The sequence below is a fragment of the Ctenocephalides felis genome, unplaced genomic scaffold, assembly GCF_003426905.1.
Source record: "Ctenocephalides felis isolate EL2017-DRISC unplaced genomic scaffold, ASM342690v1 CF-g0.4_SCAFFOLD_01170, whole genome shotgun sequence".
NCBI classification, from domain to species: domain Eukaryota; kingdom Metazoa; phylum Arthropoda; class Insecta; order Siphonaptera; family Pulicidae; genus Ctenocephalides; species Ctenocephalides felis.
In genome coordinates, this window is record NW_020537324.1 from 808376 (window position 1) to 821497 (window position 13122).

Consider the following 13122-nt stretch of genomic DNA (forward strand, 5'->3'; position numbering starts at 1 on the left):
ATACAATAGCCAGTGCTGGAAAATGATCTCTTAAAAAATCCCTCTCAAACTAAATACTTAAAGCAAAAAAATGGTGGAGAAATGAGTTATTAAAGACTTGTTTTAATATCATGAACTTACTCCAATTTAAATTTAAACTTTACCTAATTGTAAATATCATTATTTTATTTTCATTGACATCAATTTTAAGCATTTTTCTCGTTTCTAGATATGTGTTGTGAATGTAGTTTTTGGAGTTTGTAAATTTATCAAATGGACAAAGATAAAATAATAAATTTTATTAATAAAAAAATAATAATATATTTAATTATATATTATTATTATTATAATATAATTATATATTATTTAATTTATTTATGATTAGAAAAAATATTTTGCTGTTTGTGAAATGAGTCGCAAAAATATTTGAAATAGAACTCTATAAATATTTTCTTTAGTATCTTTATTGTTACCTAAATTAATAATTATTTTACATAAATAATTAATACATCTTATATTAATCATGTTCCTTATAATCATATAAATATTTATTATATAATTATTACTATGAACACACTTTGATATATAAATATTAAATTACACATTTCTATTTTTTTCTATTTAAAATATTCCAATATTCTGAGCGAGCCCTGCATATATTTGCAATGTGATTAAACCCATTGCACAAGCAATAAGACCCCGTACTAATAAGACGCACCATGGTCCAACAATAATGGCTTGAATGACGCTGTCTATCACAAGACCTCTCATTGCAGTCAATAATAATAAGATCGTAATTATAGGTACAAAAGCCTTTTTAAGGTCGTGCCGGGAGAATAACCAGACTAAAGTGACTGTTGTTATGTGTTGAACCTAGGAAAAAGATCAAGGGAATAAAATTTTTGAGCTTCTTAATTCCATTTTTAAGAAATCTATTTTGAATATTTTTTCCTATCTTCATACCAAAGCTAAATTTCCTTCCAAGCATTTTTGCATGTAAGTCCATTGGAATTCTGCACCTCTTGCACCAGTCCATAAAAGAAGCCCTTTCGTTAAAATAGCTTCTGCAGCAGCCCATCCCAAACCTGCTGTTATCAATTTACTATGACCTTTTCCTGGTATACAAGATAGTACCAATCGCAATCCTAATAGATCTGCAAAATCTACACTGCTTCTTAAAAACTCCTATTGAAACATGAAAAATAATTATTAAGTTATTGAATGTTAAGGTATCTAAACTCAGTTTTGAATGCAAAAAACTATTTTGTGGCAATGTTATTAAGAATACGTACATATAAAAATACTGTATAACCAGTCGATCCAAGTGAATCAGCAGAATCAGGAAAGAAAGTAGCTAATATTAACATTTTACACAACTGTGTAAACATATATATTCCACCGGCTTGGAAACATTTCCAAAAAGCGCCATATTCTGATCTGAAAGAATAGAAGTAGAAACATTTTATCTTAAAAAGTAACTTCAAACATTAGGAGATTTCATAAATATATATATTATAATTATAATAAATAAGACGTTGTAGGGCTTTTATATATATATATATATATTTATATATAACGTCTTATTTATCGGGAATCGTTATTGATTTATGATTTTATGTCATCATCAGACCATATAAGCGTAAACCTTTTCTCCCAGGTGTCTATTATATCAGTCGTGTTAAAAATAATGTATTACTTGAACTATTCATTACAAATTCAATTATAAAATAATCTGCAATTGCTGGCAAGTTTAGTGGTGTAATTTTGTGTAGTGTACTTGTAAGAATAAGATTCTCGATGTTCATTATTGGTGATGATATAAGAATACAAAAACGTACAGAACAATAAAACCTTTCAGAAAATCTGATCTAATTGCTTCTATTTCATATAATATATAAAGCAATATTTTTGAGTAATTAATTTTCTCTCATTTAAGTAGACAAATACTTACAGGCCAGCTAATTTATAAGTCATGTAATAAGGTACATAAACTAAAGCAACACAATTTCCAAAATGGTATAACGTCATTTTCTTTCAATATAGATTTATTCATCAACTTTTAAAGGAAAAATTAATTAACCCAACTAAATGTCGTATAGGTTAGAATTTCTTGTCATTTAATTATTGGACGATACTACACGTAATTCGTTGGAACTGTGGTGTCATCTATTTAGTAGTGTTGTTTATTATCTAGCGAATATCAGAGCCATTTAAATATATTACAAACATAGATAAGGAACAAAATAAGATAAGATTTAAATTAATATATATATTTACTTACAATTAAAGTAATTTTTTTGCAAAAAAGCATCGATAAAGGGCTAAACTTTCGGCTTGAATACGGATACATACAGATACTTTTAAATTTGTTTACTGATTCAAAACGAAATGACCAAGATAAAAAAATTAGTAAATTTACTTCGGGAAGTTCGTAGTAACAACATGTTAATTTAATAGTATGGCTTTCACTAAAAACATATATATTCTGTATTGTTTATGTTTGTTTAACAAAGATTTTATAACATTGAAATATTCAATTTTTAAGTATTCTCTTGTCTATTTTCCTGTAATGTGTTTATAATGAAACAAGGAAATACCTTATGTAAATATTTATTTATTACATAAAGGGCTTTGTATTATACAAATAATCATTAAAGTTATTGAATGTTAAGTTATCTAAACTCAGTTTTGAATGCAAAAAACTATTTAAATTATAATTAAGAATGCTTACATATAAAAATACTGTATACCCAGTCGATCCAAGTGAATCAGCAGAATCAGGAAAGAAAGTAGCCAATATTAACATTTTACTTTACTACAACTGTGAAAACACATATAATCCACCAGATCGAAAGCATTTCCAAAAAGTGCCATATTCTGACCTGAAAAAATCGAAGTAGAAACATTTTGTCTTAAAAAGTAATTTCAAACATTTTATAAATTTATGTATATTATTATTACTTTATTTATATATATATATATATATATATATATATTATATATATTGGTAATCGTTATTGATTTATGATTTTATGTCATCATCAGACCATATAAGCGTAGACCTTTTCTCCCAGGCGTCTATTATATCAGTCGTGTTAAAAATAATGTATTAGTTGTACTATTCATTACAAATGCAGTTATAAGATAATTTGCAATTAATGGAAAGTTTAGTGGTGTAGTTTTGTGTAGTGTACTTGTAATAATGAGATTCTCCGATGTTTAATATATTGGTGATGATATAAGAATACAGAAACGTATGGAACAATAAAGACTTTCAGAAAATCTGTTTGCTTCTATTTCATATAATATATAAAGCAATATTTTTCAGTACTTAATTATTTCTCATTTAAGTAGACAGATACTTACAGGCCTGCTAATTTATAAGTCATGTAAGAAGGTACATAAACTAAAGCAACACAATTTCCAAAATGATATAACGTCATTTTCTTTCAATATAGATTTATTCATTAACTTTTAAAGGAAAAATTAATTAACCCAACTAAATGTCGTATAGGTTAGAATTTCTTGTCATTTAATTATTGGACGATACTACACGTAATTCGTTGGAACTGTGGTGTCATCTATTTAGTAGTGTTGTTTATTATCTAGCGAATATCAGAGCCATTTAAATATATTACAAAATAAGATAAGATTTAAATTAATATATATATTTACTTACAATTAAAGTAATTTTTTTGCAAAAAAGCATCGATAAAGGGTTAAACTTTCGGCTTGAATACGGATACATACAGATACTTTTAAATTTGTTTACTGATTCAAAACGAAATGACCAAGATAAAAAAATTAGTAAATTTACTTCGGGAAGTTCGTAGTAATAACATGTTAATTTAATAGTATGGCATTCACTAAAAACGTATATATTCTGTATTGTTTATATTTGTTTAACAAAGATTTTACAACATTGAAATATTCAATTTTTAAGTATTCTCTTGTCTATTTTCCTGTAATGTGTATGTAATGAAACAAGGAAATACCTTATGTAAATATTTATTTATTACATAAAGGGCTTTGTATTATACAAATAATTTAAGCCATACCCATTGCTGGTAAGACAGATGGTACTTCAGGCTTGGGAACTTTGCTCTCACTGCTCGGTACTGTGGGAAGTGGTTCTTCTTTAGGATCGACAACTGAAACATTATCAGGAAGTGGTTTCTTGGGACCTTGTTTGCCTGCAGGGTCGAATGGCAACATAATTTTAACTTTAATTCCTAACACTCCTTGCCTCAACAATACGTGACGAGTGGCTGTGTCAACATAGTCATTGCATGGATCTCCTGAGTGGATCATGAGTCCATCAATGAATTTCATTGACTTGGCACGTTGTCCTCTGAGTTTTCCGGAAACAACTACTTCACAGCCTTTAGCTCCAGATTCCATAATGAAACGCAATACACCATAGCAGGCACGTCTTACAGCCAAACCTCCGATAAGTTTGTATCTTAAAGATTCAGCTTGAGCAATTGCGCACAAACCTCTGGTAGCAACCTACAATAATAAAGCATATTAATAATAAGAAACAGCTTTCATTAGTCACAATCAAGCACTAGCAAATTAACTCAAAATAACATTATCATTGACATACTTTTTCAGCATATAATTCGACGGAGTTATCAATGAAATTGAAACGCTTTTGAACTACTGCAGTAAGTTCACGAATACGTCGGCCCTTCTCTCCCAAGACATTTTGTGTTCTTGTTGCCATGATAATGATTTCAGTTCGGGTTGGGGTAACTCGAACCTCGACTCCGGAGTACCCATCTTCTGCCAATTCTCTTGTCAAAAACTCATTGAGCTCAGCTTTGAAAACTCCGTCAGCTACGAACTAAAACAGAAATAACTAATCAATCACTTAGAACGTTTTGATATCTTTGACACATGTTTTTCGGTCGTATAGGTTATAACACGTTTTACACTTATGTTTTGTTGAATAACGTTGTTCCTTAAGTCACAAACTTTACTTATATGCACGACAATTCTTACCTTACGTTTTTTGGAAATTGCAGTGGCCATAACTGTGTATTTTAGTTTCTGACAAACGTATACATTTGCAGCACGAAGAGGAAAAGAAATAATTTTCTATGAACTGTACTAAGTGGATGCCGGAAACAAAATACAGGTTGCCAACTTATCGACGTAATGGCGCGAATTATAAATCATTTTTGCTTTCCATATTAACATTCATTGTACTAAGTATTTTTTTAAGTTACTATATTATTAATTATATTTTAATCACTTTAACAAATTATTTTGTAATGAACTATAATAAATACTTATATATTTATTTTAAAAGTAAGAAAATATTAACATTTAATTTAATGCATTCTGGATAAAATCCAAAATTTATATTTAGTAAATATTTTTAATGAATTTTAATAAACTCTATTCGGCTATTAAATGTGAGATCATATTTTCAATCGCAGATTCGATTTTCAAAAGCAATCTATTACTAACTTTCACATTGAACACTTATTGACCCCACTGCAAAAAGAAATGGGAGATAAAATACATTAAGTAAAATAAAACATTTTTATTAAAGTTCATGATACACATACATATAATACATATTCAAGTATACTCTTCTAAATATATATTCTTTATTTTACCACATATTCAATATGCAAACAATTATATATAAAATGTAATTACACCACAATCATGCAAATGCAATATACAGTATCACAATTTACAAGACAATCTTTACATTAGCTTGTTAACAAAGTATAACAATAATAAAAATAGGGTTTATTTTTACATGAAATTACATGATATGTGTATAAAAAGGAAGTTTACAGAAATCATCGAAAGTTGAATTAAATTGTTTTAATTTTATATAAAATTATTTCCAAATAGGCACTTAGCAGTTGGAAAAATAGTAACTTAAACACTAGCATATATGGTGTCTGTGATATTAATCTGGAATGATTCACTGAAGTCTTAAAATAATCTTGCAACATAATAAACTTCGATTTCAGAGTTTAAGAATAATCATATGCTTAAATATAATTGGCTAATATCAATTTTCAACAAGAATAAAATGTGATCCAGTACAGATTATCATGACACATTTTCAATTATAATATACATATAATAACATAATACAAAATAATTAAATGGAATATATTATAAAATAATTGATTTGGTGATTAACTTATATTTTATTATCATTATGTCCATTTCTCTATTCCTCAGGCCGAATCATATATTATTCACATTCCTTAAGACTTAATAAAGATTTACGCAGTAAATCATGTTGAGATCTAGCTTGTTTTATTTCCAATTCTGCCAATTCCACAAGGCTGAAAATCAATAATTTGTTAAATTGTATAAAAAGTATTTACTATAAAAAATTACCTTTTTTTGAAGGCAGCTACTCTTCTAGCACGAAAACCAATAAGCTCATCTTTTCCACGAGCTGACATTGATTCAAACATTTCACAAGCTTTTGTTTGAGCAGTCTCCGCCTAAAAAAGATTTAATTTAACGAACAGTCTTTAGATAATCAAAGTTGTAACATACAGAATACATAAAAATGTTAAATGATTATAAAAAAAATTCTTTACATAATTATTACCTCCTGTACTTCTATAGGCTGCATGTTATTGAAAAAATATGTATATAATTTTTTTCTATTTTATATTGGTTACAATCTTACTTACCGCATGAACATCTTTATTTTTTGATCTAGCCTTTTCTAAATTTCTATTTGCAGTCTCATATTCTGCCAAACATCTGCAAAAATTGGTTTTAAAATAATGTTATAATTTTAGACTATAAATTCAAAACTAGACAATCTTAATTACCTTAATCTTCTAATTAACAATGCCTTAGCTGCATTGCTCTCTCTTTGATAATAGCGTAAAGTATCGCCTAGTTTCAGATCTTGATCACTAGCCACTCGACATTCTATTTTCTGTGAAAATATGAATTGAACATTACTTTTATGTTATTACTTTTATAATACACAACACATACCCTAGCTTTCTCAAAAATATCTGCAGTTTTTGCTAGGAACTTCTCCATAGAACTACCTGTTCCATGTTCAGTAATAGAAAATTCTTTCAAAGCACATGAGATTTTAATGTAACAATCGGCCATTTCTGGAAAGTATATTGCATATGTAAAATTCATTAAAATCAATCAATTTTAAACACACAACCAACCTTTATGTTTGTTAGTCATCTTAGAAGTTCTTTGTGCTGCTTCCTTTAAATTAGAATGATATTCACCCAAGAAATTATACTCAGTTTCAAAAAAGTCATTAACGTCCCTCACTGTAGCACCAAGATAAAGTTCATCAGTTGTTTTACCTAGACATCGAACCTAGAAACAAAAATTTAGAATTAAAATACATAATTAAAACCAGACATGTTTATGATTCGAAATCATAAAATACAAATCTCCATTATTAAAGAACTAATATAATAATTACCAATCCTCCAAGATATTCCATTTTCCTTTTTGGACGTGCACAAAGGTCTTGATCATACTCTAAAAATACTTTCAAATGTGAATCATTACGAAATACTGGATGCCCTGCTAAGCGGGTGAGGAAAACCTCATGCATAGCAACAGTCTTTTTGAAAGTAGCAAGATATTCTCTGAAAGAAAATGAAAATATAAGAAAATTAATGCTTATAATTCAGTATACAAAGTTGATCATACGCCTCTAGTTCTTGTTTCATTTTAGCAAATTCTTCTTTAGTCATATTGCCCTCTCCTTCACCTAAACGTTGCAATTTTTCTCTAGAGGCATCAAAGTCTGGCCTCGGTGGGGCTGGTGGAATCTGACAAATAAAAAATAAGTTATAAAACTATTTGAAGAATAGTTAGATATTGTTTTGAACTAAATGTTAAAAAATAAAAATATATTGTACTATACTGTTTTGTACTATAGTAAACATGAATGTGAACTTACAATATAACCTGCATATTCTTCATTTTCTTCAAACCTATCATGTAACCAAATAAATTCTTCATGTTGCCTAACTACAAAAAATTCAGGCTTATTGTATCCACTTAGCGAAGTTTTTGTATGAACTGTGAATTTAACTCTATCTTTCTCAGACAAGGCATCTGATATATCAACCTGGAAAACATATTCGTAAAACACTTTTCAGTAGCATAAATTTGATAAATTTATATTATTATCAGTACTAGTAAGCAATTTTCTGCCGAAGGTGCGGCATCCGCATTATTTTGATTTCCCGGATTTTTTTCAATCACTGGACTTGAAGTATCATCCACTCCGTCCTAAAATAAAGAATTTAGTAAAGATAGTTGAAATTTATAGTACTTACAATTTAAAAAATGGCAAAATATAGAAACAAAGTTATCTTTCCGCGATAAAACATTTACGCCCCTTTCTGACAAAGAACTAATAATTTAAATTGCAGTATAAACAAATCTTGCATAGCACAAATCAATAACTTATTTACCATCATGTTTAAAAATTTGTTAAACCTAAATAAGATTACAAATGTTTATTTCTTGTTAGACAATTCTAATACGAATATGACGTTGACTGTCATTCATGCAGCAAAATGGTGGTTGTTGGTGGCCACAAACACTATCAAACAATGCATGTATATATTAAAAACGGTTCTCACACACATTTATCACTTTATTCAAAATGTTTTTGTTTAATTTTTTACATACCAATAGAAAAAATTTTGGATCTATATCTTTGCATACATGCCAACGATTAATATTAAAACTAGAAAAATTATCCACCGACATTTCGATATAATATGAAAGAAACTGCAGTGATGAATTTAACTTGTTGCTTATATTCGGGTTCAATATTTTTTCAGTTGTGCCATGACGAACACTTTTTTCAAATAAAGGCGCGAAATTCAACTGAATAATATTTGAAACTAGTTGTGTATGGCTTCGTGCCTTTAGGCAAATTGCTGGCACTTTTCGTACCGTAATAAAATGTTTGAGGAATATTAAAGGTTTTCAAAGAGTTTGTTATAAATTCTGTAATATCCTCTAATACTTATAAGAGTTTATACGTGATAATTGATCAAACTCGAGACTTTTGAATTCTTTTCCTTGACCTGAATTTTTCTTGTAGTTGACTTACAAAAATGATTTAATCAATAATAATAAAAGAGCATCTACAAAAAATTTGTGTGTAAATTTGTATGTATAATTTATATTAGTTTTATTATCCTTTTTATAATGGCAAATTCGGTATTATGTGTAAAAAATATAAATGTTTATGGCAATGTCGATTATGGGCAGCCAATATATCCAAGTTTTAGCGACTACCGAACTTCAACAAAACGAGCTTTACGTTATATGCAAAATCCTCCTCATAACCCAGTGCTATTGCGAAATTGTCCATTAACAGCTTCAAGATGCAAGTCCACTGGATTAAGAAGAAAAACTAATTATGATATTGATTTTACTAAGAAGTCAACTTGCCAAAATGAAGTAAATTATCACAGATAAGAGATTATAAATTGTAATATTAGCTTGATTATGAATTCTTTTTAGTACTCAAAATCTGGTGTCGGCAAGGTGAGTCGACAAGAAATCGGTCCAGCGGCAAGTAATATTCATTATATGAGACGTCTGAAGGAGCGTGTTTTTGATGATCCTCCTAGACCGATGAATAATATGATAACAGAGCATCAAAGACAATACAAGTTGAATTATTTTCCAAAAAGTTCTCCTATACCTAAACAAAATTTCACGCTGCAAAGTGAAAAAGCTGATCCATCTTTTCAATTTAGGAGTAATCAACCAGGTTATAGCAGGTTTGAAAAAAAAACTTGAAGTGGCAAACTTTTAACACGTGTCCGGAGGCGTGGGGTTTTTAATAAAAAGATGCTTCAATGATTCATTTATCCCTATTCCAGATATCTGGATCCTTACGCGAGTACATCTGAATTGTCCTACATTCCTTATACAAAAGACGACCAGAATGGGATTGCAAAGAAAGATATAATAACGTTTTACGATTTATTAAGTGGCCCCAAAGGTGCCGAGGTTCCGGTCCTCGAGTAAAGACCCATGTAAAGGCTGATACATTCAAGCCCGTGCAAGATAAAGCTGTTTTCAAAAACAAGTGCTATCAACGTATAGTTCCATTTACTATGTTTAGAGTTCCAAATTCAGGAATGACTACTGAGATTAAAAGTAACTATAGCGGTCGTACCATGACGCCGGTAAGAATTACCTGATAAACTTTAATTTTAATTTTCCGAAATAGATGCTTATGTTGTTTCCAGAAAATTCGACTTGATAATTTTAAAACTTTGTTTAAAAATCTGTGGATTTTGAATATTTCATAAACATAAAACGGCAAAAACTTTGTTTAAAAATCCGTGGATAATTATCTTTGGAAATTTTAAAAAATGAAACGGCCAAAATTTTGTTTAAAAATCCGTGGTTAGATATCCTTGAATATTTCATAAACATAAAACGGCAAAAACTTTGTTTAAGAATCTCTGGATAGATATCTTTGGAAATTTAAAAAAATAAAACAGCCAAAATTTTGTTTAAAAATCGGTGGATAGATATCCTTGAATATTTCATAAAAATAAAACAGCAAAAACTTTGTTTAAAAATCCATGGATATATATCTTTGAAAATTTGATATGTATTGCCAATCAAAAATCATTTATAAATTTATTGTGAATCTTTTACAGTTCAATTTAGAGGCATGCAAAGCTCCTCCGGTGCATCAATCTCCTTGGCAAGACTTATCGTCCCCTTATATGTATTGCACAGAGTATTGTCATATTGCGCATAAAACACCAGTTGATTGTATTGTTGATGTATATGGAAAACTTTAAATAAATAGAAGATGTTAACAATAAATATATTTATTTCTATAGCTTTGTACAGTTTATAATAAATAAATTAGACATTAAATTTTTTTATATACAATCAAAAAAATACTTTTAGAATGATTAATTAGGAGAAAACTTTCAGTAATTAGATGTTAACGTTTTATACTATTATTTTTTTGATATTCTAAGACATCAGCCAAAGTTAAAATAGATATTTTTCGTGTATTATCTGGAAATAAAGTTACTTTTATATTCGGTTTGTCTGGAGTGAGTAAATCAAAATGTATATCATGAACATCCTCAATGGTCTTTAATATATTGGTATCATCATGACCTTGTGATGAAATAGACCCATAATATTCTACAATATCTACAGCAAATTCATCTAATGGTAAATAATTGCAATTAATATGATTAGAACCGGGTGGTTGTTTATCCATACCATCATTATGAGGAGTATGAAAATGTTGTATGTTTATTTTTTTATTTTTGCTGGGAGAATGTACCAGAATATCTGTTTCACTGCTACTAAGAGAATTATTTGATTGTTTGTCACTTGATACTGTAATTAAGGATATCATAGAGTCACTTTGTTCCGGGAGATTATCCATTCTTTCTGCCTGTTGAATATCATTGATTTGGATTCTATCAGTAATTTTATTTGAAAATTCTATAGAATGTACAGATTTTCTTGAACTACTATCAATTGAAGTTGAAGGAATGAAGGATGAGCTGCTTTGCTCAGAAAAATTATTCATACTGACTGATTTTGAATGTACATCCGTTTCTGAAAGTTCAACTTCCTGGATTTTTTCAGAAACATTTTTTGAAAAATCCTCACCGTTTATAAGTCCTATAGGAACATCAGATGCATTTGTTATATTGGTTTCAATTGGTTTGGAATCATCACGTTTTCTGATCTCATTTTTAGATTGATCGAAACTAATATTTAAACTATCATCACTAGTTATTCTCTTGGTAATTGATTTATTTTGTTTTTGAAAGGTTGATTTATCGTATTTAGTTATTTTTTCAGAAGTTTTCAATTTCGTAATTCCATTGTTTACTAAAGGGCTGTTGAATGAACATATTAAATCAAACTCATCTGATGAGCTTTCAGTTTGATCATATGATTGTATGACTTTGCTACTCGCAGAGTACTTTAACTTTGACCTATTAAATGGAGTTTTACTTTTACTATGCTTATCTAAAATTGAAACAAATAAATCTGTATCTTCTGAGGAAGACGTGGAATTTATTTCTTCCGAAAATGATGATATTTGTTCATTGGCTTTTGAATTGCATATTTCATCGGAAGATGCTTCACATGTGCCCCACACAATTTTATTTTTATACAATCTCACTTTATGTTTAAAAGGTCTTGTATTTGGAGTTGTTTCATTTTGTTGGTCTATTTGTCTATGCTTATTTGATAAATTATTTGATGTTGCAATTTTATCTACAGGTTTTTTAGACTGTTTCTTTGAAGGTGTGTAAGATGAATTGTGAACATGATTTTTCTTATTTTCAATTTGTGCAGTTTTAGTTTTATAATTTGTTTTGTTAGTAGCAGCAGTATTTAATAATTGTTGTGACTTTGCAGGAGAGACTGATTTCTTTTCTTTAGTGTTATCCTCACTTGATAACTTTGATAATTTATTCAAGTTTTTTTTACGATGAAATACTCTTCTAAATCCATTTCGCATGCGATTTTGTTTGATATAAGCAGTTGTATCTACAGAATCAGAACTCTTAGAGTAAACAGACTTAAATGGTGGCACATTATAGCTCTGGGGTTTGAATTCACCAGAATCAGATGATGTATCGAAGTAATCATTTCGCAGAACTATTGTACTTTTGTCGTGAGAAGCTTTATCACTTAATTTTCGACCTTTTCGATTCGGGAGACCAAATTTCGAAGGTGCTTCATGGGTATCAATCCAATGTTTTATAGCATCCATGTTTTCTGATAATAATAAAATCAATATATACTTATGCAATAAAATTAAATTTTGAAACCAGTCTTGACAAATCTGAAATGTAGAATTGAGAAAGCACAATAGTAACAATTAATATTTCTGCAATACAAACTCTTAGATCAATAATAACTCCATTTATTATTACATTTATCTATATATTTTATGTTCTATTGTTTTTTGAGTACAGATTATGCAAAATGCGCCAATAGAATTTTTTGTTAATGAAAACAAAACCAAACGATTATACTGACGTTTGGATTTGAAGTGAGCAATACGCCATCTTTGTCTATACTTCTGTCATCTGTCATCCGTGTCATCCTATTCATGATTTGATACAC

The 13122-nt window shown here is 28.8% G+C and overlaps 3 protein-coding genes across 5 annotated transcripts; all 3 read right to left on the minus strand.

Annotated features, from left to right (window-relative positions):
* Positions 1 to 600: 600 nt before the first annotated feature.
* Positions 601 to 2149, minus strand: LOC113368425 (transmembrane protein 147-like). Its single transcript, XM_026609970.1, has 4 exons — positions 1931 to 2149; positions 1272 to 1416; positions 943 to 1164; positions 601 to 852 (listed from the first exon to the last, which is right to left on the minus strand). The coding sequence occupies exons 1-4, from the start codon at positions 2005 to 2007 to the stop codon at positions 601 to 603; spliced, it is 696 nt and encodes a 231-aa protein (XP_026465755.1). The 5' UTR covers positions 2008 to 2149.
* Positions 2150 to 3971: 1822 nt separating this feature from the next.
* Positions 3972 to 5104, minus strand: LOC113368421 (40S ribosomal protein S3-like). The gene is made up of 3 exons (XM_026609967.1): positions 4984 to 5104; positions 4586 to 4825; positions 3972 to 4488 (listed from the first exon to the last, which is right to left on the minus strand). The coding sequence occupies exons 1-3, from the start codon at positions 5011 to 5013 to the stop codon at positions 4027 to 4029; spliced, it is 732 nt and encodes a 243-aa protein (XP_026465752.1). The 5' UTR covers positions 5014 to 5104; the 3' UTR covers positions 3972 to 4026.
* Positions 5105 to 6016: 912 nt separating this feature from the next.
* On the minus strand, positions 6017 to 8773 carry LOC113368420 (sorting nexin-6-like). 3 transcript variants are annotated; one of them, XM_026609965.1, is made up of 12 exons: positions 8659 to 8773; positions 8158 to 8253; positions 7919 to 8089; positions 7666 to 7787; positions 7433 to 7601; positions 7164 to 7323; positions 6976 to 7100; positions 6804 to 6913; positions 6660 to 6732; positions 6575 to 6592; positions 6355 to 6464; positions 6172 to 6299 (listed from the first exon to the last, which is right to left on the minus strand). In XM_026609965.1, exons 1-12 carry the CDS (start codon positions 8737 to 8739, stop codon positions 6206 to 6208), a joined length of 1329 nt encoding a protein of 442 aa, XP_026465750.1. In that variant the 5' UTR covers positions 8740 to 8773; the 3' UTR covers positions 6172 to 6205. The 3 variants fall into 3 exon arrangements, with proteins under 3 accessions (XP_026465749.1, XP_026465750.1, XP_026465751.1); XM_026609964.1 differs by lacking the exon at positions 6575 to 6592 and having other exon boundaries at positions 6017 to 6299; XM_026609966.1 differs by lacking the exons at positions 6575 to 6592; positions 8659 to 8773 and adding an exon at positions 8439 to 8646.
* Between the last annotated feature and the right edge of the window lie 4349 nt (positions 8774 to 13122).